This window comes from Geospiza fortis, unplaced genomic scaffold (genome assembly GCF_000277835.1).
Source record: "Geospiza fortis unplaced genomic scaffold, GeoFor_1.0 scaffold488, whole genome shotgun sequence".
In the NCBI taxonomy this organism is placed as follows: Eukaryota; Metazoa; Chordata; class Aves; order Passeriformes; family Thraupidae; genus Geospiza; species Geospiza fortis.
In genome coordinates this window covers 1,798,548-1,823,341 of record NW_005054365.1, presented here as the reverse complement: position 1 = coordinate 1,823,341, position 24,794 = coordinate 1,798,548, and the positions used below count along the sequence as shown (strand labels likewise).

Sequence of the window (24,794 nt, the reverse complement as noted above, 5' to 3'; positions counted from 1 at the left end):
GTGTGCGACAGCGCTCTGGACACGGCCGAGTCGGTCACGCTGCACCCCCTGCTCAAGGCTGTCAAGGCAAACGTCCCCATCGGCTGCTACCTGGCACTGGCAATGACCACCCTGGGACACAGGTGAGGCTTTTTGGGTGTTTGCCTCGGGTGGGTGGCCCCAGGGACTGAGCAGCCTCCCTAGTGCTGAGCTGAGGGTCGTTTACAGTTTTGTGTCTGTTTAAAGAGTAAAGGGCTTGTGATGCAAGGCATTGAGCAGCTTGTCATCTCTCTTGGGAGGAGCTGAGCCTGGGCAGTCTGGAGAAGACCAAAAAGGGATCTTATTAATGCAGATAAACATCTCAAAGGCAGATGTCCAGAGGATGGTGCTGGACTCTTTTCAGCAAGCAATGGCCACAACTAAAAAACAAGCAATTTCACCTCAACATGGGGAAGAACTTCATTATGCTGAGGATAGTAGAGCCCTGGAACAGCTGCCCACCAAAACAATTACAAATACTAAAAATATTTAGCAGCTGCCCATGGAACTTGGATTCTCCCTCTCTGGAGACATTCCAAACCCACCTGGACTCATTCCTTTGTCTCCTGTTCTGGGTGACCCTGCCTTGGAGGTGTTTGGACTGGATAATCTCAAGGCGTTTTCCAACCCCATCTTTCTGTGATTCTGTGATAGTAGTTTCACAGAATCCCAGAATCGTTTAGGTTGGGAATGACCTCCAAGGTCATCAAGTCCAACCTGTGACCAATCCCCACCTTGTCACCCAGCCCAGAGCACCGAGTGCCACGTCATTCCTTGGACACCTGCAGGGCTGGGGAGTCCAACAGCTTCTTGGACAGCCTGTTCCAGTGCTTAATAATCCTTTTTTTGTGAAGAAATTATTCTTGAATTCTTTCAAACAACCTGCTATTTCCTTTATTTTGCTAATAATAGTTTTTTTGCCTTCTGCACTTTAGGGTTCAGTCATAAGAAATAATACTGAAACTGGGGCTTAACAGTAATTTCTCTGGACAGGAGTAAGATTGAGCCACACTTACTGAAAGGGTTGCACTAGAGGTAATTTCTTTTATCAGGGCAGCACTACATTCAGAAAATAGTGAGGGAAAAAAACCCCACTCACTCTGGGAATGGAGAATAAAAAGCATTATAAGAGCAGTAGACCTTTTAGCCCTGACTGTGTTCCAACACAGTCTTTTCCAGTGCTTCTAGCTGGTTTTTAAGTTGGTAAGGTTTTTGAATGTAATCAAATGTTCTTGTTTGACATACAGTGCCGCACAAAATTTGATCAGTTCTCACTAGAACTCTTTTCCCTGAGTCTGTGATCCCTTTGGTTATGTGCTGTGCTATTCAATATTTTCACTAACTTGTTTTCTACATATATTATTATATTACTCTTTTAAGGAAATATTGTCTGGCCTTTCTTCTTCCCCAGGGAAGCCATTGCTTCATTATAAGATTATGCCATGGATACTTTAAAGCACTGGAGTAGTTTGAGACTGATATTAAGGTATTTTTGGTTGAGAGTGGAAATTTTTCTATAACTTTGAGCATGAAATAAAAAACCAAAGAACCTCTTTAATTTGTTCCCCTGCACCTTCTATGTTTGGTCTTTGGCTCTTTTCCCTGGAGAGGGAAGTGAATTGTCCAAGTTAGGCAAGAATAGTGAGTTTGAAGTGATAGAAACTTGATGAAGACTTGAATCTCTAGTGATTTTTGGGAGATGGGACGCTGATCCCCAGAAAGGAATTTGTGAAGGAAGGGGGTACTTAGTAAATATTTGAGAAGGAAATACTTGGCAAATCTGTCAGTTATTGAATGACACCTAGCTGAAGAAAAGAACTCTGTATTTAGCTATTTATATTTTCAAAGATAAAATGTGAAGTTCTGAATATATTTACATCTCAGTTAATAAAAATTAAATCAACACCTTGTCTTCCTTTCTGCTGATAGTGAATGTGTTTTTCTTAAATTTTTTTTGTTTTTTTTTCTGACAGCATCGAGAAATTCTGTGCTGAAGGGATCCCTCTTTTGGGTGTACTAGTCCAGTCTAGACATCTGAGAACAGTAGTCCATGTGCTGGATAAAATTTTACCCTTGTTTTACTCTTGCCAGTATTACCTCCTGAAGAATGAACAGTAAGCATTATATGTTCATGATATGTTAATTTTTAAATGTTATACATTTGTTTACCTAATTTATTCACAGTTGCTCTAAAAGTTAATAATAACGTTCTGGTTTAGACACCTGACAGTCTCCCAGACAAATCCTGAGTAAGATTTGGGTGCTGATGTAGATCAAGAGCTGGTATTTGGTTCTGATGAGCTGCCTTGAATTACAGGCTGGTGTGAAATGTTTGTGCTGTGCCCAGTGTATGGCTGAACTAGAGCAATTAAATCTGCATTGTGGCTGTGAATCAAAGCCTTTGTGTATGTGTCTCACTGGTGCTGTTGAGCTGATTTTAAATTCTCTAGAAGCAGGCTTTCTATTTAATATGCAGTAAGAGGTATTTTAATTTCATTTGTTGACATCCCTAGGTTTTTATCTTATGTGGAACTGTTCCTTCATCTGGACAGTGGAGTCCCTCAAGGAGTGACCCAGCAGGTTACCCATAAAGTAACACAGCACTTGACAGGAGTGAACTATGGAGAAAATGTTAAGCTGCTCAGTAGTATGATACAGGTAAGAAGATTATTTAAAAAAGAAAGGGGGGAGAGAGTGTTTAAAACCAAGCTTATTTGGCTGAGTTAGTGTTAAAGGTTAGAAAGGATACTGAACCTAGCAGTTCAGTCACAGAGTACCCTATATCAAGCATTGGTTGTTGGGTTTGGTTTCTTGAAATGCTCCTGCTTAAACTTGCCTAAATCTGGCAAGGCATGTGACACTAACAACAATATTTACCTTTCAGACTTCTTGGAAAATTCATTTTCCCACACCAGGTCAAAACTGTTTAAAAAAGGAAATGTAAAATGCAGCACTCCTTTCTTGTCTGTGTTATTTGAGGAATGCAGCAGAGATATTAATGTTTGCAAGTTCTGCTTTTTACCATTAAGTTGGGGCCCTGGAATGGAAAAATGTTCTTGAGTTAGGGAGCAGTAGTGTTTTTTTTAAATACAGAGAGGTCAAAACCCAGGGCCCTGTAACATTAGAGGGATAGTAGAAACAGACTTACTCTGGGAAGGCCTTTTGCAGGAACACCAGCCTGGACTTTGGAAATAGGTGCTGTTTATGCCTGCAGGTGTCCTGCTTAAGGCTTCTGTGTCTGTTTTTGCTGATTGCACAAGATCCTCTTCTCTCCAGGCTTCAGAATCTGCAGAAGTTTGGAGGCTGAAGATGACAGAGCTGTCCTTTCTTGGGCATAGAGAGTATTGTTGTAAATTATTTTAATTTAAGGATAGCCCCACAGCCTCAAGGAAATCAAACAGTCCTGCAATAAATTCTAAAGCTGCAATCTGTTGACCAGTTTTACCCTTTAATTTGTCAGACTCACATTTTCCTAAGTGACCATCCAAATGGAGTGGGGCCAGCTGCAGTCCTGGAGTTCTGGGTGCAGGTCCTCACCAGCCAGCAGCTGTGGCACAGGGACCGGGCCACGCTCTGCCTGCTGGATGACTTGTGCAAAGCTGCTTTCCAGTACAGCCAGGAGGACTGTGTGCAAAAGCTGCTTTACCAGCAGCACAAGGTAAGCAGATAGCTGTGGTGTTTTGCTGTGGCTCTTGGGTAAATGGTCAGCTCGTGTGTTGCACAGTCGGATTTTGATGGGAATGTATTTTCCTGAAGTGCAGCAAGAACGACTGTGAAGTCCTAGGGTGGTTTGGGTTGGGAGGGACCTTTACAGCCCATCCAGTTGCACTGTCCAGGGACACCTTCCACTATCCCAGGTTACTCCAAGACCTGTCCAAACTGTTCTTCAGGACTTCCAGGGATGAGGCAGCCACAGCTTCTCTGAGCAGCCAGTCATGATGATGAGCAGTGATGAGGTTATCTGATTTTTTTTCTGAGTTGCTCAAGAAATTTTTTTTTCTGAGTGGGCCAAGATTAATGAAGTGTCTGATATTTTAATAATAATGATAATAATTACTTCTAAAACCAGTTTGGAACACAGTTTTCATTTCATATGACGTCTATTGTTTTTTTGTGTTCTTTGCATTTCAAATCTTTGATGGAGTGTTTAGGACAAAAATGGAGCTCCCTCTCCTGAAAAAGCCAGACAGACACAGTTACTGCGACAGGATTTTTTCACTGAAATAGAAAGTCTCAGCAGGCATTTCAGTGGTGCCTGGCTGAGCTGAGATTGGAAAGTAGCAACAGGAGGTGGAAAGGAACCTGGATAAAGATTGAGTGATCCACCTGTAGCTTTTAAATCACTTGGTCATGAAAAAACCCCAAATGTTTTCTCTTTCTGTGCAGAATGCTTTGGGCTATCACTGTGACAAGGGAATGCTGTCTTCACTGGTCAGCTGGATCGTGGCAGGCAATGTCACACCATCCTTTGTGGAGGGCAATGCCAACTCCTCTCAGGTGAGTGCCATGATGGTGTTTTGTGATGGGAAAAGCAGCATACTGATTTAGGGTTTGTTGTGGGGTGATTTTGTTTTTTGTGGGTTTTTTTTTGCCTTTTTTTTTTTTTTTTTTTTTGGGGGTTTTTGTTTTTTTTTTTTTTCCTTTTTTTTTGTTTTTTTTTTTTTTTTCCCTTTTTGAGTTTGTTTTTTTTTTTTCCCAGTTTTCTCTCTTGGTCACTTTTTCTTCCTGCCTCAGAGTTTTCTTGTGAAAGAATCCCAGTTTAGCCTAAGAGAATGCTTTGGGTTTATTGCAATAAAAGGAACATGGATATTTTGCACAAGGAGAGTTGGTCTAATCTGCATCCAAGAATTCATATAGTAGGATTTACTAGTTAAATTTTCTTCTAAACTATTACTGTTCTTGATCTGTTTAACAAGACAAAATCTGTAAAGCCTGACTTTTCTTTCAGGTCAGTCTTCATCTGATAAATATTTTGAATTTGAGTTACTTTCTCTCTGCTTAAGTGAGCTCCTTATTCAAGCAAAAAGGAATAAAAAGTCTTGCAGTATCCCAGACAGAGATGTGTAGTGCAGATGGAAGAGGGGAGATCTTATTTTACGGAGTTTGAAAAGGTTGTTTCCTCCAGAGTTCCCTGGGTGATTCTATTAGTTTTGTCTACCTTTCCCCTTCTTTCCCAAAATTGTACAAAGGGAAAGTTTGAATTTAAAGGATGAAGAGGTTTTGTTGTTGAGATGTGATAGTGCCTTTTGCAAGTCTGCAATGAGAATCCATCAAACACTTACTCCTCTTAAGAAATCATCAGGCTTCCTGATCCTGCCCCTGCCGTTTTGTTATCAATATTTCCGTCATTTCTGTGTTGTGCAGGTCTGGTTTGCATGGACAGTGTTAAATATGGAATCAATATTTGAAGAAGATTCACAGCTTCGCAGAGTTGTGGAGGGGGAGCTGGTTATCAATGCTTTAACTCCTGATCAAGCTTTGAAGGTGAGAGAACTGGTCATGTCTTTTCATTAAAATTAGAGAGAAAAGTGTTCCCTTGTATAATTTAGTTTTTCTCTTATGTACTACTTTCTTGCCAGGATAAATGTATAAATTATGCTTTACTTGGCTGTGCAGGAGAAAATATACAACAGGGAAAATTTCATTGACATTTTGAGTGTATTTGAGTTCTTTTACATTTAAAAGCTACAATGGAAATACCTGATTATATCAATATTTACAGAAAGCTAATTTGTGCTTTTGCATAATTTTCTGGGTTATCTAAATGCCTCACAACCTTCAGTGGATTTATTCTATACCCCTGATATGGGGAGTGCTTATTTTTCAGGTGGGAAAATGTGTCTGTATTTCAAACAGATGATTTCTTAGATGACCTGAATTGTGCAGAAGACTGGCCTTTGCTTTTCTCTGCTTTCTGAATTGTTTTCCAAGGCTTTCAAAACTATTTAGGTCTTCCCTTTAACAAGGCACTTAATCAGCTGTACTTCAGGCTACATTGCAGCCTTTTCCAGCTTCTTTGCCCAAATTCAGTTAGAAATTCTGGAGAGAAGCAAGTGGAACCCAAAGCTATCCATTCTCCAAGTGTAACTTATGGCCCATCGTTCATCTCAGCTGTTTCAGCGTGTTTCAATAAAGGAGGTGGCCCTGTAAAAATAGGTTTGCTTGGCCATGTCATGTGCATGTCTTGCATCCTTGGAGCTGGTCTGGAGAGCATTTGTTCTTTGGCTTGCATGTCTTGATTTAGCCGGAAAACAGAAGGAGTGTGGGCAGTGTGTGGAAAAGAAGTTTGGTGTAGGGGATGAGGAAGTGCCAGGGTCTGCTCCCAGTTTTGGGAGCTCAGAAAAGCCTCTCAGTCCCCTGCTTCAGGCACAGTCCAAGGGAGCTTGGAGTGAGACTGTTTAATGGTTTAGTGGATTTGTGGTGTTGCTAAGATGGGATACTGCTACTCATAGTTTGCTTTGTTTTTGTTCTGCTTTTTCTTCTGTGTTTCTTCTTCACATTACTTATGCTGTGCATTTTGAATTTTCACTAGAGCTGTATTAAATGTAAACTGGAAAAAGCTAAAACTGGAGCTGGAGATCTAAAAGCATGCTGGAGATCTAAACTAGGGACATCTACTTCTGTGAGGAAGAACAGTAATTAACTGTAATTAACTCCAGGGCCCATATGTTTGCCTTGTGTCAGAGCCATCACGCTGGGGGTTTGTAAGCATCAGAGGTGTAGGTCTGCTCTCCAGCATAACTATGAGATGGGCAGCTCATCTTTCAAGGCTTATAACAGATGTGTGACTGCTTCCAGAGTTTTCTCCTCTGTAATTACCAAGTGTTCACACTGTGTTAATCTGCTCAGTTAACCTGTGACAGCCTGTTACAGCACCACACATGTTTGGAAATGTTGTTTCTGCAGAAAGCCCAGACCCAGCTGAAGCTGCCCATCGTCCCTTCCCTCCAGAGGCTCATGATTTACCGCTGGGCTCACCAGGCCCTTGCTACCCCTGCAGATCACCCTCTCATGCCGCTGGTCTGGCAGAAATTCTTCCTCCTGTACCTTCACCGACCAGGACCACAGTATGGGTGAGTCTGACCTGCTCCAGCAGATTATCAAGCACTAATTAACTGCACAGCAAGTGAGAGTCAATGCATTACACTGACTGCTCCCGAAAGCAGTGGGTACCAGCAGCTTCTCTGGTGAGCCAGTTTGTCTGCAGAGATGCTGATTTGACATTTGCAGCAGGACTTAGTTATGCCTCTTTGTTCATTTTTAGATTACCTGTAGATGGCTGTATTGGAAGACGCTTTTTTCAGAGTGCAGCTCATGTTAACTTGCTAAATGAGATGAAGCAGCGGCTGACAGAGGTGGCAGACTTCCACCACGCTGCCAGTAAAGCACTGAGAGTAGACAGTCCTGAGGGCAGTGACACGTCACCAGAGAAGGCCAGCTGCTCACCTGATTACCTGACTTCACCTGAGCTGCATAAGGAACTTGTCAGGTAAAAAAAAAACCAACAAAAAAACCTGCCAAAGTTTCATGTTAATCAGTGCAACTGCCTGAGTAACTGCTACAGCACAGTCGTGGCTGTGTGAGGAATGGAGGGATGTGACCTTAGATGTACTGCAGGCACTTATTAAAAGCATAAAATCATAGAACATTCAGATTTGAAAAAGCCTTTCAAGATCATCAAGTCCAGCACTTAACCCAGCAGCCCTGTCAAGGCCACCACTAACCTATGTCCCCAAGTGCATAGTTGGGCTCAAATTCATTCCTCTGTTTGCATAACTTGTTTAGTTTGAGAGGGGAGTGGGAGGTTTTACTACTAAAAATAAAACATTGTTGATAGGTTTGTCACTCCCTTTAGGGGATTAGCTTTGCTTTTTAATGAATGGTAGCCCCATGCTGGCAAAATATTTATTATTTAGGCATATCTGCCACTCATGTACATCACTAGCTATAAATGTAAAAGTTGGTGTGTATATATATATGCCTGTCACAGACCAGAGCCTGAATTTATGTCTGAGTAAGATTACTTCATCACATAATTTACTGTTGTCTTAAGCACATGGTTCAAGCAGTTTGCTTGGTTAGTGACCTAAAGGTTAGTTCTGCCAAGTGTGTTCTGTGCCCCCTGAAAAATGGTAAATCTGTTTACCAAAACCTCACCACAGGACTCACTTTTTGTCTTGGAGTAGGCTAAAAAGGGAGACGCAGTCACTCGCTGCTACTCAGCTGGTGAATTCCCACTTCTGTGGGCAATAATAGCTCCTAAGAGATATCTATACCTCATGTACTCTAAGCCTGAGAAAGTATATGAATATTGCTAGGAAATAGTTGAAAGGATTATTTGAAATATTTGTAAAGAGTTCCTTGTTCAGGGACCCTGGATGTGTGGAATCGGAGCTCCTGCTCAGTGCTCCCCTCAGCAGTCAGTAGGTACTGTACAAACAAACGAGGGAGATCATAAATACCACTTGATTGTCTGTGAAAAATAATCCAGAGATGGTCAGAGGGTGAACTTGATTAATATTTTCAGTCTTTGCTTTCAAATAAGTTTCCTGCTCCAGCAGAAAACCAGAGTACTCTACGCCCAAATAAATCTTATACTCAGGAAGTTTAATGACCTGTCTGGTTTCCTAGACAGGAGGGAAATTATTGGTAGGGTTTATAGGGGCTGATTCTCAGAGTTGGTCTACTTCCATTTTTTCACCAGTGACACTGATGAAGGAAGCAGGAGTTTGCTAGTGATAGTGATATTTAATACCACAGTGTGAAGATTTAATGGCATTCTAGTGCTTCCTTGTCAGGAAGGCTTGGATGGTGTGACTGTGAAAATGGTAGCAGTTGGTGGAATCGTGTCAGCTGAAAAAAAAGGTGTATTTACATTAAAGTTTTAACAAAGGAGGAAATGAGAATGAACTAGTCATGAATGAAATGCTGAAAAGAAATTAAAAGATGTGACTTAACTCAGGCATGACTTTTTTCATCAGGCACTGCAGAGAGGTTCTGGGATGAGAAGCTTGCTCCCATGTACTCTGTATTCCATTGGTCTTCTGTATGGGATCGTGGTGATACTTTCTGACATACGACACTATTCTAGTCCTGGGTCTTATGCTATTTTGCATAAATGTTTTCCTTTCCAGAATTTGTCCTCTTAATCTTTGTTGATGTCCTTCATATTTTTCTAAGTACCTCCTTTCCACTGTGGGTCTTTAACTTGGCAGTAAATGAGTGAAAATGAACCTGAAATATTTTTTTTGACCATGCCACCTTGTAGCATTATTTGTTGCCCTAATTCTTACTTCAGAACAATCAAGTTCACACTGAATTTTTTTCCCTTTTTTTCTTACTTTTTTCCCCTCAGACTTTGTAATGTTTTAATTTTGTGGTTGGAAGAAGAGAGTTTCCAGAAAGGAGATACATACATTCCCTCTTTACCAAAGCAGTATGATGCACATAGGCTTGCTAAAGTTATGCAGAATCAACAGGTGGGTTGCTAATAACACTGAAATTCTGAAATCTAAAGTCCACTTGCTAAAATGATTCTTTGAAATCAGTGAGAGAGTTGTGTTACTGGTCTTTAATACACATACAGCATGTATAATACCTTCATAGCTCTAACCTTTTTTTTCTAAAATCCTGTGCTATCCCAAACTGCCTTCTTTTATGTTTGAAAGAGGACTCAGATGTAGATTCTTTGCATATCTGTCATTTCTTGCAACACAATCCTTTTTCTGTACTGCTCTGTAATTCTTTTTATGTTCTGCATTAGTGTTAGAGGATTATTTAAGTTGCAGCTTTAAATAATTAAATACTGGAAGCCAAAACCTGCTTGTGTTGGTAGTTTGTAAAATGTCAGGTTCAAATATAAGTTAGTGTGTGCTATTCTATTCTTCAATTATTCTTCTATTATTCTATTCTTAAAGCCTAAAGACTTATTTTGGAAGGGCATTTTCTTATACTTGCTTTGTTTTCACTCCTCCAGTGTCTATGACTACTAGAAATGCAGCCTGCTTTAGCCTGGCTGCAGTTAATCATGCCATGATGTTTTAGACTATCTCGATCTCTTCTATTCCCTTTTTAGGAGCAGATTTTTAATAACCTGTCTTTCTCTTTGTCTCTTATGTGTTATAAATTATACCATGTGTCAGGTTTCATCTTTAAGTGTCACAAATGCTTTTCAGTAGATATCTACATATGTAATAAAAATAGTTCAATGTTTTTCTTCAGTTTAGTTTTTCTTTTTGCCCTTAATAATAAATTTCCTGTGACTTAAAACTGCAGGGTATATATTTTATGTAGCTACTTTGGTTGCCCAGCTACTAGAATGGGTGGACAGCACGTGGTGCTGACCAAAACAGAGATGATAATTTAATTCTTTTGTGCTCCAGGATCTGTGGATGGAATATGTCAATGTGGAACTCATTCACCATGAGTTTCAGGAAGCTCTGAACCTTTGGCTGCAGGTTCAGCTGGAATCACATCCAACCTGTGCTTCTGCAGGGGAAACAGATTTCACCAACCCTTTGTCAGGTAAGAGATAAAAATACTGTTAAGGAAACTGTGTCTTAAAGAATTACTGGGATGTCAAAGCCCTGGTTTCTGATGATGCCTGTCAATAAAGATATTTAATATGGTTTGTTTTCTGTGGGTACAATATTTTCCATGGAGTTGTCATGGTTTTCTCACTCAGATTTTCATGATGACATGGAAATGATGACATTGATGCTTTTTAGCTTCAAGTTTGCCATGTCACACAGCAGAGCTAGGGCACCATGGGTGAGCTCCCCAAGAGTTCCTCTGCACAGAGTGTGCTCCAGACATTTTCCCAAAATTTAGGGAGATACAGGTGAAAGCAAAGGTAAAACCAACTGTTCTTGAAAACATATTGTCTCTGGGTGCTTTTTTTAGTTTAGTTTAGTTTAGCTTGTTTGTTTTTGTGTTGTTTCTTTCCCTGTGTGTTTCCGCTGGAATTTTGGCATAGTGCAAGGGTTGTTCTAGCACAGAAAGGGCTGATAGTCACAGCTGATACATTAAGGATGTAGAGAGATTGGATTTGGGGCTGATCCAAAGAAGAGGAAGGAGTGAGGGAATAGAAGGGAACTGGAATAGTTTTGTAACTGTTTGGACGGGGAAACTGAATGGAGATCAGCAGGAGGAGAGGGCTGACCCAGAGGGAGGCTGTGCTCTGAGAAGGAATTGACACTGACAGGACTACTGATGAGGATCAGTTTAGGGAAAGGAAGATGAATTTTTCTCAGAATTTGTCTGGGTGCATGTGTCAGATGAGTAAGATAAATGGAGTGACAGGAAAACTGGAAGTTAGGAGTGTTTGGGGAAAACACAGAAACCAGTGGGACTTTTCATCCTAACCTTTGTGTGATGGAAGAGTTGGTCATGAAAATTAGCTGTGTGAAATAAAGTTTGACAAAAATAAGAATATTAGTTGAGTGATTTTTTTAAGGGGGAAACCTGAGGAATATTTGCCTGCAGTTAAAAATGCTTAATGCAAAAAAACTAATGTTTTTGTTCAGTTTCCCCTAAAGTTTTCTTATTGACCAAACTTGCTTCTGCTTTTTTTTTTTAAATCTTTTTGTAGCCAAAGTGAGGATCATGAATAATTTGAAGAAGCTTGATACTCCCAAGCCCCCTCTGCCTCTGCAGACGATGAAAGCTCCTGTACCAGTGATTTCCTCTGCCACTCTGGTGAGCCAGAAAGACGCGATCCAGCTCATGCGCAGGGACCTGAACATCTTGCAGCAGCACGCCAAGTGAGTCATGTTTGTGCTCCTTGTACCTCTCCAGTGGGTCCAGCAGTGCCTTGAAATTATTGTGGAGTCACAGAATGGCCTGGGTTGGGAGGCACCTTAAAGCTCAGCCCATCTTACCCCTGCCATGGGCAGGGACATCCTGCACTGTCCCAGGCTGCTCCAAGCCTCACCAGCCTGATCTTGGACACTCCCAGGGATCCAGGGGCAGCCACAGCTGCTCTGGGCACCCTGTGCCAGGGCCTCAGCACCTTCACAGGGAACAGTTTCTTCCTAAAGATGCCCTTCACAGCAGCCTCATTTATGGTGCTAGCACAAGACTGTCAGTACTTGACTTCTGCTTCTTGTCCCATTTGTTTCCTCTTTCTTCTGATCTATCAGGTCATTATTCTACATCTTCAAGTGACATAGGAGTGCACAAGTCTTACCTAATGACTGAGATTACATCAGATGGCATCTAGTTTACTTTCTCATTTGGCATATTTCCTGATCTAAAGCCTCTTTTTAGGCTAGATTTGTTGACAATGAGTTATTTAACCCTTTTGCACTAAGGTAGTAGTTGCAATGTGAAGCACCCAGGAGAGAAATTTGATTTCTGGTTCTGGTGGCTTTGTTAATGAAAGAGACTTTCTGTTTTTAATATTCCAACTCAGATAATCCAGCTGAATTGTTTTCAGTCACAACTGGTCAATCTATAGCTGTTCTTACCTAATGTAGTAATTTAATAACAATATTATGAACCAGAACAAAAACTATTAAGCCCATGAGGGGCTGTGTCTAAACAATTCCACTATCAGATTTAGGTGGATTCTCTTTTTTCTGTTTTCTGGTTTGTTTTGTTTTTGTTTTGGTCTGGTGGAAAATTGCATTTCCTGTAGACATTATTCTGTTCAGTTTCCTTCCAGGTTGTCATATCAAGTAATTCAAAAGAACTCACACTTACCTGAGTAGTTTTGTTCTTATGAGCCTGGTTTTTTGCCTTTTTTTTACTTTGAAGTGCTATTACTTTGAAGTTTCAGCTCAATTTCATTTAATAACCTTTTATGTTTTCCAGGAAAGTGTCATGAGTCTTTGTACAGCACATTAAATTGAAGTCTCCTCTCTTAAAAATTCTCAGCATTGCTGTTTTCAGGAAAGATTTTGGTAATCTTATTAATAAATGCCTTTCAGAACTGCAGCTCTCTGGGAGTCTCAGCACGTTGCTCTGAACAGTGAGATCCTGGACACAGTGCCTAAGCTGTATGTCAACAGGGAGGAGCAGATCACCCTCCACCTGGAGTGCCGGGGAATTTCAAATAAAGGCTGCCAGGGAGCAGCTCAGCTCACCATCCAGGTCAGAGGCATGGCACCACCTCTGTTTTGGGGCTGGTGAACAGAGAGGATGAGTGTGAAATGGCTGAATTATTATAAAAGTGATAGCATTTGACTGAATAAATCCACACACATATCTGAAACACTTTGTGTGTAATGCTCAAAAGGAGAAGCAGATCAACAGCTGAAGAATAAGTTGTTGCATAATTTGTTTTGCTCATAGCATCCATTCTAAACTGCTTCCCAGTGTATGGATGTGGGAATTTGCTTGCTGATAGGAATAGAAGCATGAAAATGTTTATGGAAATACTCCCATGTTGCTTAGTAAATTAATTTTTTGATCCCCTCTAAGTTTCAGTCCCTGTGGATTAAAAGCCTCAGATAAAAGACATGAATGCTATTAGTGTGTGTGATAATTAATTAGGAACATGACCAAGGATGTGTGCTTGGGCACGATGTACTAAATCTGATGAAAGCTCTCAGGGGGAAAGCCATCCAAAATCAGACTTCTCTGACTGGACTCTGCGTAGTTTTTGGAAACAGCTGCAACATGGAAGAGTTCTAGCAAAACCGTGTTAATTCTGCAATGAATGTGTGTCTTTTTGTCATTTAGTTTGAAGGGAAGCACAAAAATGAAGCAGTGAGCCAGCAGCTTCATGCTTTTCGTAAAGAAGTGAGACAGCTGCAGGCAGAAGCCATGAAGCCACCTTCCCTGGGTGTTGTGGAGGCAGCTGTGCACGTGGAGAATTTCATAACGTAGGTTGCTCAGATGCTGCTCTGGGTAGTGGTGTTTGTGATTCCATTTTGGTGTGTTAAAGAGTTAAAATGTGGAACCTGTTCATGTGGTTTCCGTCGTGCTCATCAGCTCAGGCCAACAACAGAGCTGGAATCCTGAGACCTGTGTGTTTGTGACACAGTGATTTTTATTATCAGAGGGTCACTCAGGCTCAGAAGGGCACACAGTATGGTGTTGTACTCTGTTTATTATTTTCTACTTCTTTTTATTGTTCTGTGCATATAATAGCCCTCCTAATGCTGTAAGAGGACACTGAGTGATGACAAGGATGCTGTGCTAAACTTTACGAAGTGGCAAACTTGCACCACAGCTGTCTCAGCCACAGGCTAAATTACATGATGTGAATATGACTCTTTATGGGTTTTTCTTCATTATAGTGCAGGACATAAATCTTTAATAGAGTCCTAAAGTTTGAAGTAGTTTTTCAATAGGTGAAACAAAATGGTGCAATGAAAGCTGGCTAGATAATAGCACTTTTTTGGGGGATGGGTATGAATGAAATGGGGTCATCCAAGGCTCTCTTCCTCACTTTTACAGTTTATCCCAGAGGTCCACTTTAGCAACTTTGTCCTCAATCTTCCAGATTTCTGCTGGAATTCTCTTAATGTAACTGGTTTACTATAGAGTGTAATGATTGTACAAGTAGAAGATTTATGTACTACTTCTACTTGTTCATTCTTGATCACTAATCTGAAAAATTCTGTGAATGAGCTAGTTCTTGGGATTTATGTCTGTGGCATTGCATCTTCTTCACCTGTTTTTATTCAGATTTAGTGAATACAGGGGTTTGGTCTCAGTGAAACATTTATTTGGCAGTGCACAAGAAAAGATTGATTCTGTTTTAGTTCTTTTATTGTTGAGCCTGTGAAATAAAATAGGGTAGTTTTTCTTGCAACGCAAGGCAGTTGAGATGCCATCAGAATATGAGGGATACATGATTAAAGGGAGAAACAATCCATTGGAATTATGCTTTGGATATCTTTCACTTTCTGACTCTGATTATGAAGACTTTGTAAGGTTTGGAAGTATCCATTTCAGGCAGCAAAATTACATGAGCTAAATCTGTGACTTCAGTCTGGATATGAGAAGGAGGGATACTCGGGGAGTATCACAAATACTCATCTCAAGGCTTTGTATTGGCAAGAAACCTTTCTTAATTATCACAGGTTATTCTCCGTATGTAAATTTAATTTGACTTGTTAACTTAATTTTTTTAGGGCCCTGATCAATATCTACAAGGTGCAGCCTATGCCTGCAATCAAGAAAGTTGGAATTGGTTTGTTTTTTACATTGGTAGAATATGTGTGTGATGAAACTCAACGTAATCCTCCCACAAGACAGTTCTTCACATCCTGCATTGAGATTCTGGGCCAAGTGAGTTTATTTCTTGAATCTGAAAGTATTTTCTAAATTTTTATTCACTGCTTTTAATGGGGGGAGGTGGTCCTAGACAAAGAAGTCTTAATTTCTGAACTTCTATCCCATTTTGTTTTAAGCTAATTGTGCAATGTGCACAGTCTTTAGGAGAGGTGAAGCTTATATTTTGCTTTAAGCAAAATAAAAACTTGTTCTGTGGTGCCTCTGCTTAGTGCTAATAAAATGTCATTGTGTTAGTTAATTTAAGTGCTGGAGTTTTGAGCAGGTAACTAAGGTTTGGATACTTTCAGTTTGTAGAAGCGTGTTTCAGCATAGACTTTGCTTTTACCTGTAATTTTCTGGTTGATGCACATCTTGTCAGCCTCTGTATTTAGACACCTTTCTTCTACAGCCTTGCAGTGTTCTCTGTCTAGTGAGTTATATCAGAAGTTTACTGGCAGAGAAGACAAGTGCTTGGTGGTGGTGGTAATGTTTGCTCTGTTTGTGCTCTGAGAAAATCATTAGCCTCTGTTTTGGATCCAGATACTTACTTTTATCTTAGATACAGCTTATTTCAATGTGCAGCTGTCCTTGAGCACCTCTTAACAGCTGAAGTACTGAGAAGTTCTTCACAGCTGTAATTCTGTTAAATTTTTCCTATTATCAAGCAGGGCTGGTGAAATCAGGATTAATTTTCTTATGCTATTCTATCAGAAAAAATAGTATTTCTGGGTATTTTAGACAACATATGTTATCACAAATGCTGGTCTAAAGTGAGCTAGGGAAGCATATTTTGTGTTATATCTTGTGGAATAACAGCATTTAGTTGATGTTAATCTTATAATCTCAGTCTCTTCTTTTGAGAAAAACTTCTTATTAAGTTTTCCTTTTTATAAAAGGACCAAAACTGTGTGTCTCATGAACAAGCTTAAGAGGCATATTTTCCAGTTGACTGATATTTGGCTGTTATTTTTTCCACCATTCCGACTTCTCTCAGGTGTTCATCAGTGGGACCAAATCAGAGTGCAAGCGTCTGCTCCAGACCATCCTGCAGAACCGGAGGCTCTGTACTCTCCTCTCTCCTTACTTCACTCCTGCAGCCTCTCCCAGTGAATTTGTGACTTTATACGAAAAAGTCGTGGCCTTTCTGAGTGAGGATAACAGCGATGTTGTCTTCATGCTGCTGACAAAGGTGAAGTCTGGTCTGTGGGTGTTCTTTGCCTAAAGACCATGTCCTTGAGCTAGAGGAAAGAGGTACTTTAAAATAGCATTGACAGGTTCTGTAGAGCTGTGTTGGTCATAGTGAATGAGTGTTACATTTAAGCTCAAGAGGGGCTGGAGTCAAAAGCAAATAGCTTAAGTAGCCATTTCAAGCCTACATAGTATCAGTTTGTGCTTCCCAGGGCTTTTTGCTGAAATTAAAACCGTCTCTTGATGACTTCTTCTGCCTGGTATCTCTGCAAAGACATTGATTACAATAGCCAGGGAATGCCAGGTATCTAACAATCAAAACAAAATTTGGGACAGTGTCTGCATTTTCCAGCTCTGTTTGGCACCCGTGTCCTTCCTGCCTGTCTTAAAACGGAGTAAGGTAATAGCAAGATGTGATTTGCACATCTCATGGTACTGCCAGTGGAGAAACTAGTGTAACATTTGGCCTTCCATTGTGCTGTGATTCTCCTCTTCAGTTACAGGGAGGCAGCTGGGAGCAGCAGGCAGTCTGTGCTGGGCAGGACTCTGAGCTGTCCATGGTGGCAGTATTGGCCTTGCTGACCAAGGTCTGAGCAGGTGCTCAAGGGCTACAAAAGCTTTGCTCCTCTTCCTGAAAATGTATGGACTGTGAGCATCAGTCCAGTTTAATGCTTGTGTGGAAACTCAGACTCATCTTTATGAATCTGAGCCCCTCGGCCAAGGACTGTTCCATAGATCTTGGATACTTCTGCAGTATGCTAAATCATAGCCTTTGGAGAGTGAGGTTGGGAGTTCGGGCTAACAACATGCAAATTCATGAGGTTTTTCTTAGATACATAAAAATGTCATGATTTAACTTCCCTGGTGACCTCTCCCTCCTCCCAAAGGTGTTGTGTCTGCTGAATCTCCAGCTCACAAATGCTTCCTGTGCTCTGTTGCAGTTTGACCTGACGCAGTGGTTGAGCGTGGCCAAGCCGCCTCTCGCGGAGCGCACCCAGCTCCTGGAGTCCATTCACCTGGCTCTCAATGCATGTGGCCTGGAACCTGAAGAAGATATTTTGATGCCATTTAATATCTTTTGCAAGCATTGGACTAACCTTCTCCAGTATCAGTTCCCTGACCACTACAGTGATTTCTTAAGGTTGTTCGTGCAAAGTGAGTATCTGAGATGATGCATCTTAAGCCTTTGTGCAGAACCCTTCTGGCTTAAAAATATGAACTCTGTGCAGTAGAGTTAAACTGCAGAATGATTTACTCTTCCTTAGGTTCCTACCTTGGGTGTTTTTATGTGCCTTGCTATGTAATGTGGTTTTTTAAGACATATTGTAGCTCTTCTGTGTGTCAAGGCGTACACATCAGTGACAACAGATATTCAGCCCATGTAACAGGAGAAGGATGGAGGAGAGTCTTCTGTTAATGGACTATTAGTCCATATTTAGCACCAATTAGGCCAATTTAGCACTTACTAATGATGGTTGTGCCACAGTCTGTTATGCAGAACCCTTGTTTTTCATCACCCTTCAATGTCAGGTGGAGAGCTGGAATTATGAAGATGTGTAACTGATGCTGAAATCTGCTGAAAATGTCCTGATTGACATTTGATGCCACTCATATTCTGATGTACCCCTCAAATGAGAACAAAAGTGCTTCTCTTTGTCAGACCATACCTATTGAGGGAGCAGCTGTGTCTTAGTGGGTGTTTGCAGCCAGGGATATACAAAGTGCCTGGGAAGTTGTCTAAGAAGAGAAACAATGTAGATTCCAAAAGGAAATGTTGAGTCGGTTACATTTGCAAACTAGAGATGATCTCTCACCCTTAAACTTGGGGCTTTCAAACCCTCACTTCACTTAATTTTTCATGAAGCAGGGAGCTCTAATTTCAACCTTGTTTGACTTGTTTGGAGAAAGGCGCTAACATCTTTCTGGTTTTCACAAATGCATTCCCTTCTTCTTTCTCCTAAGGCTCATCAGAGCAGCTTCTAAGCCCTGACTGTTGGAAGGCATCACTTCAGGCTTTGGGGTGTGATTCAGCAGTGGCTGAGCAGGGCAGTTTCAAGAAAAGTGATTCTGCTGAAGGTCCTGTGGTGAGGGATGCTGCAAAAACTCTGCTCTCCACAGAACAGGTGGGTGCCTCTTGAGTTGATTTATGGTGATACAGATGCCCTCCAGTGACAGATAACACTGCTGTGCAGCCTTTCTGCAGCTGATTATAGCTTCCTTCTTTTTACAGGTCAGAGAGACAATAGAATGGCTTTCTACATCCTTCTGCAAACTCCGACTGGCCTCAGTGGACTTCAGGACTTTTGGCCTGTTTTCCAAATGGACTCCTTATGTGGCTGCAGTGAACACGTTCCTGGAGTATCTCATTAAACGACTGATTGACACTGAAGTTGCTAATTTAGCCCAAGAGCCTGTTGGCAGTAGCAGAATTTTAGCAGGTAATGTGTCTTAAAAGCAAATTACTTAAGAACAGACACCTGATTTCTCCAATTCCCTCTTTTAATGACCATTTAAATATACAGCAAAATCTTCTTGCTTTGCATTTGTGCAATAATGATAATATTAAAATACGGATGGGAAATGTTGCTGCTACTTCATGGCCATGTAGGACTTTATGCTTTATAATCTAAGAGGAAACTTTTTTAATATTTGAGCTTGCTTCAAGATTATTTTATGAGGCGATTGTACTTTCTTAAGAAAAAGAAAGTACAATCGCACTGAGCAGAGGTTTGGAAGGAGACACTGCTGAATTTCATCATGCATGATTTAAATCTGGAAAAAGTCAGCTTTTGCTTTTTATTTTAACTAATTTTAATTTAAATATTAATTTACACATTTTAATATGTGCAAGTTTAAAGTGTGAATCGTTATTCCTCCCACAATCTCTGGTGTGTTATTAAAAGTGTATTAATGAAACATCTTAACAATGCAAAATGCTTATGATGGTTGTTAAAACAGCCCTATTGTTAACTTAAGCTATTATTAAGCATATTGTATTTTAAACTTTTATTTGACCAGAAAAAAACTGATTGAGTGGTGGGACTCAATGATCTTAGAGATCTTTTCCAGTCTTGATTATTCTATAATTCTGTGAATGTTAGAATGAGAAACGGATATTATATCCACATTTAGAAAAGTGTAATATGTTCACTGGTTTTGATTTGAAGGAAAAAAGCAACTTCGTTTTGTTTCCTTTTAGCATTGCAGTCCTTGTACTCAGTCATTGCTGGACTCTTTAAACCATGGATACTGGTCCTGGAGAAAGAAGATGCAAGGTATATATTGCATTTTAAAATTAATGAATTTTTGCTAAAGTAGAGACTTTAGTCCTGTAAGAATGGCTTTCATTATTACCTGGTTTTTAATAATTTGTGACTGTCTTGCCTTCTATTTAAATAGCTCTCACTTTGTCATTTCCTTAATAATTACAGAACTATTTCATGACCTACATCAATTTTTCCAAGGTTTAGGTAGAATAATTATTTTAGATATGAGAAAGATCTTGTAATAATACGAGCAAGGCTTGATTATTTGAAGCGTTTCACTCAGTTTAAAAAATGCTGAAACTTGAATTTTGGATTCCTGTTTTTTAACTTCCATAATATCTATAATACCTGTTTAAAAGAAAACAAAAAAGCCAAACAAATACAACCCCAAGTGCCAGTGGTATGTATAGAGAAATTTTAGGCTAAATGAATGCTGTGATCATCTATTGCCCTGTGTGCCTCTGTCTTCACATGAAAAGTTACTTATGCTACTATACATTCAAATTTTGCTTTCTTTCAAAATTAAAAGCTTTTGTACTTGTGAGTGCAGCCTTCAGCACTGAAGGTAGAAGGTTGTTTGCAGCTGGTGAATAATGTTATTGAGAAACTCTGTTGTTTCAACTCTGTTATGAAATATGAAACAAGTAATTTATGCTTACTCAGTGGATCTTCAGTGGGATAGTGAACTACGCAGCTCTTCTAAGGAAGAAGAGTCCCAAAAATCTGAAATTGGGAGGACTGCTGATACCTATTGTTCACTGCTTTAGAGTATTTAAATTGCACATATTTATGCTCGGGTAACTGAACACTGAAATTTGTGTTGTGCTTCTTTTCAGTAGCCAGCCCTGCTACCCTTGGCTGGAGAGTGACACTCCTGTAGCCTCCACCGTGGTCAGTCTGTTTGCAGATTGCATCAAGCTTTTGCATGAGAGCTTCAAAGGTGAGCATGAAATCCTAAGCCTCCCCACTTGTTGATTTGGAGGAAAAAAATACTAAAGTTTAGTGTGTGTTTTTTTCGAGTGTATTTTAGTGTAACTTACAAGTTCATAATCTTCAAAAATAGACTTTTTTCTGCAATCAAGTTTTATCTGATTTTTTTTCTGTTGTTAATTCAGCCATTTTCTTTGATTCTAGAAAAGCTGTTGCCAAGCCACCATGGGGCTCTCTGGTTACACCTAATGCATTACTGTGAGTGTTGCACAGCCCCCAAAATGCCAGAGTTTATCCTCTATGCTTTCCACACTGAGTTCAGAAGGCTTCCATGGAAGGAAATGCATCCAGACCAGATGCTTATGGAAGAGTTCTTTAAAGTGAGTTTGTGGCATCTGTTGAATTAAGTTCATAGTCAGTGCTGTCCTTGAAAATAGCTGGAGAACAGTTCTATTAGCAAGTAGGCTTTTAAAGTTTGTTTTAGCATTCACAGCTGCTCAATTTGTGATGGATTTTTGTGAAGAAGTGCTTTTGAGTCTTAGACTAAGTTGTGGGGAGCTGTACAGCTCCCTCTTTGCTGATCTGCTGGAGTGTCTCATTTATTGCATATGTATTTAATGTTTTTAGTTAGATTCAGTATATTTTGCTATTGCCATGTTGTTCTCACTTCCAAGTTGTCTGAGACAAGGTAAAGCTGCAAGAGGGAGAACGAAATGATGGAGAAAAGACATTTTTCTACTTCTCTGCTGACCTAAAGTGCTGCTGTAGATTTACAGCTGGCTAAGGAACTGAAAAGTATAAAAGTACTTATGTCTTACATAATTTTATGCACGTCTTTTTACCTTTCTCCTTCCTAGATCGAAAGAGGCAGCCCCAAGAGTTGTTTCTTGTTCTTGGGTTATGTTTTATGTGAAGTGAACTGGGTCAGTGTCCTCTCTGATGCCTGGAATCCCAACCCTCACCCTCAGACTCACAGCATGATTGTCTGTTTGTTGTATATGATGGTCCTGCTGGCAAAGGAGGAACAGCTTATAGGCGAAGAGGTAATTTTTGTGACTGTTCATACCCATCTCTTAAAAGGAAAATAATCCTTTACTAGAAAGGACATGAGATCTTGTGACTAAATCCAGTTCATTGCTTCTGGAGGACTCTTCAGAGGGTCTTGATCATCTTAAAAAGCCCCATTTCACATCTGTCAGCTTTCTTCCACTTGCAGAATCTTCTGCTCTCCATTTCCTCTGAGGCATTACAAGATGCTGCACCAAGATGTCCCTGGCAGCCTTTGACCATTGTTGTATTTCAGTTTAGGAAAATTACCAGCATTATGTGCTTTGACCTGAATGTGTTTGCTTATCAGAAGCTTCTCAAGCTTCAGAAGACAGCTGTTTGCACACAGTGTGAGTCAGCCTCAGGAATTCCCTCCTTCCCTCCAGCAGTGTGCTAAACTGACCCACTGTCAGGAGGTTTTTTGCCTCCCAGAGCACTCCTGTGACTCCTTGATTTAAATCTCAGACTTTCTCAACCCTGTGTTCCAGGGCATGAGCAACCTGAGGAGTACTTGTTGTACCAGTGTCACATTCCTGTAGAAGTAGTGTAATTTGGGTTGGTTCTGGATTGTCCCCACAATTTCAGCATTTCTTCATTCTAAAACCTGTAGAAACATAGAATGGGATATAGAATATCATCAGCTGGAAGTAATCATCGAGTCCAACTCCTACCCCTGCACAGACACCCCAACAACCCCACCCTGTGCATCCCTGGCAGTGCTGTCCAAAGGCTCCTGAAGCTCTGGCAGCCTCGGGGCTGTGCCCATCCCTGGGGAGCCTGGGCAGTGCCAGCACCCTCTGGGGGCAGAGCTTTTCCCTGATATTCAGTGTAAACTTCTAACAAAGCTCCATACCAGTTGTTGTTTCTCTGTGTCCAGGGGGCTCTTTTTCACTGCAGTTGTTTAAGAATAGATGAGAACTGCTCATAGACAAAGAGGCTTTTACATCTGCTGACTGGTGCTGCCTGTGTGAGCTGTGGGACTGCTGTGCTGTTCAGGGTGGTATTTTATGAGAATAACAACATGAGGAGTCCCCAGGTTGGTGGATGACTCACTAAATGGAAAATGAGGGACACGGTTTCTCCCGTGAACTTGCATTAATGTATTTTCAAAAATAATATTTTAATGCCTCTTTTAAACATGTATTGAAGTGACTTTAACTTGAAGGGTCTCCATATATTTTACATGTTTACTTGTCAAATCTTAATATTTTTCACAGACTTTTGTTAGAGCTGCTGCAACAGTCTGAATACAGTTCTGCAAGTGCTGGAGATGAAGTACATGTGTTAGCTTACTGCTTGAATAAGGAATTGCTTTTCAGACAGACTCCCTAAGGTCATCAATTTTTGTGGGTTTTCAGCTCCATCTCCTTCAAATTCTCTGAAGCCAGAGCTTCCTTCCAATAGTGAGTACTGTGAGTATGAATTGAAAACTGCAAAGAAGTTTAAACTGATGTCTTTAAATCTGCAGGAATCTCCACTCATAAATCTTCTTGGACAGACCAGCTCCCTTCCTTGGCAGCTTGTGGGCATTTCATCCTATGAAAGCATCATCAGCTACTGCAACAGTCACTACCCTCCCTCTGTTATCCTTGCTAAGGATGCTGGAGCTGAACTGATTGTGAAGCTCCTGAAAATCTCAGCAGGCTTTGGGGCATCTTCAGATAGTCACATCCACCTTGTGAGTTGAACTAGTTTTGAAGCATCTCCTTGCTGTTCTTGGCTTTTGTGAAGTTCTGTTTGTGTATATTATAGAATATGGAAAGAGTTCTAGGTGTGATTTTTTTTTTAAATTTTTTTGTCCCTAATTGTTTTTAATTTTGCTTGACAGGATGCAACACTGAAGTGCCGAGTGTACATTCGCCAGGTGGTTCAGTTCCTCAGCACCTTAGAACAAAGTGGAAAGATAGCCCTTGCAGTTTTGGAACAAGAAATGGCCAAGTTGCTAGATGATGTAGTCATCTTTAATCCCCCAGGTTTGTGTGAGGAAATGGCAAATTACTTTAAAGCTGTCAAAATCTTTTATTCCACTAAGTGGATTGATGAACATCTTTGATGGTTTAATTATTTGCATTAGTGTCACATCTCCCCTGTGGGCAGCAGGGCATGGTGCTTTGGTGATGTGTACATAGGTGGTATATTAGCACAAAGCAAAAATATGAATCTTGCCCTACAGAGCTGTCAGGAGTGACAGAACCAACATTAAAAACAGGGGTTAAGTTTGTGGGTAAAACTCTCTGACATACAGGAGCTTGAGCAATTAATTTCTTTGTCAGCTGGTGGTTTGGAGTTTTTTCTAATTTTTATTTTACTTGTCATTTACCTATTTTTTAAAGGGAAGAAGGGCACGAATCCATTCTCCTGGTCCTGAGGGATTAGGAGCAATGGGTACAAACTGAAATTGGGAAGATTATGTTAGGCATTAGGAAGAAATTCTTGCTGTGAGGGGGGTGATACACTGGCACAGATTGCCCAGGTAAGTTGGGGGTGCCTCAACCCTGGCAGTGCTCTGGGCCACACTGGGTAAGGCCTTGAGCAACCTGATCTAGTGGAAGTGTCCCTGCCTATGGCAGGGGGGGTGGAACCTAGATGGTATTTAAGGTCCCTTCCAACCCTGAATATTCAATGATCTGTGACTCAGAAATGGTTCCAAATTGTAAAACCAGGAAAACTTGACAGTGTTGAAGTAGAAGAGGCATACTGATGTGCCATAGTGGTATAACATGTCCAGACATGCAGGACTGTGTGGTGAGATCATCTAGGTCTCATTTTTTGTACTAGTACCATCTTGAGGTTCGTCTGCCAGTCTGTGAATTCAGGTGAAATCCATGTCTCACTGTACTCCACAGAAATGGAGTAAATGAGGGGTTGTGTCTCTTTCTGGCCATGGGTGTGTAACGAGGAAGAGGCTTTTCCCAGTGGTAATCTGGGTTCCAGTGTCTGTCCCTGAAAGGGTTCTGTGGCTTCTCCTGGCAGACATGGATCTGCAGACGCGCCACCTGGCCCTCAGCAGCCTGTTCACGGAGACGCTGATGATGCTCAACAACTCCAGCATCACCACGGCCGAGTCGCTGCGGGGCAGCCTGCGCCGCTGGATCCAGGGCAGGGGGCAGGGGCTGGGGG

General features: G+C 40.8%; 1 protein-coding gene across 1 annotated transcript in view; it reads left to right on the top strand.

Moving 5' to 3' along the window:
• EPG5 (ectopic P-granules autophagy protein 5 homolog) overlaps nt 1–24,794 on the top strand; it is a 53,497-nt gene that overhangs the window by 19,685 nt on the left and 9,018 nt on the right. The window contains exons 16-40 of the mRNA XM_031059638.1: nt 12–122; nt 1,992–2,132; nt 2,532–2,676; nt 3,479–3,676; nt 4,405–4,515; nt 5,383–5,502; nt 6,925–7,091; nt 7,283–7,507; nt 9,374–9,497; nt 10,401–10,542; nt 11,609–11,780; nt 12,948–13,110; nt 13,702–13,844; nt 15,102–15,258; nt 16,238–16,432; nt 17,373–17,586; nt 18,394–18,554; nt 18,662–18,869; nt 19,631–19,706; nt 20,534–20,637; nt 20,832–21,007; nt 21,485–21,670; nt 23,143–23,352; nt 23,503–23,647; nt 24,648–24,792. Coding sequence (XP_030915498.1) covers nt 12–122; nt 1,992–2,132; nt 2,532–2,676; nt 3,479–3,676; nt 4,405–4,515; nt 5,383–5,502; nt 6,925–7,091; nt 7,283–7,507; nt 9,374–9,497; nt 10,401–10,542; nt 11,609–11,780; nt 12,948–13,110; nt 13,702–13,844; nt 15,102–15,258; nt 16,238–16,432; nt 17,373–17,586; nt 18,394–18,554; nt 18,662–18,869; nt 19,631–19,706; nt 20,534–20,637; nt 20,832–21,007; nt 21,485–21,670; nt 23,143–23,352; nt 23,503–23,647; nt 24,648–24,792 — 3,939 coding nt within the window. The remainder of the gene's footprint in view (nt 1–11; nt 123–1,991; nt 2,133–2,531; nt 2,677–3,478; nt 3,677–4,404; nt 4,516–5,382; nt 5,503–6,924; nt 7,092–7,282; nt 7,508–9,373; nt 9,498–10,400; nt 10,543–11,608; nt 11,781–12,947; nt 13,111–13,701; nt 13,845–15,101; nt 15,259–16,237; nt 16,433–17,372; nt 17,587–18,393; nt 18,555–18,661; nt 18,870–19,630; nt 19,707–20,533; nt 20,638–20,831; nt 21,008–21,484; nt 21,671–23,142; nt 23,353–23,502; nt 23,648–24,647; nt 24,793–24,794) is intronic.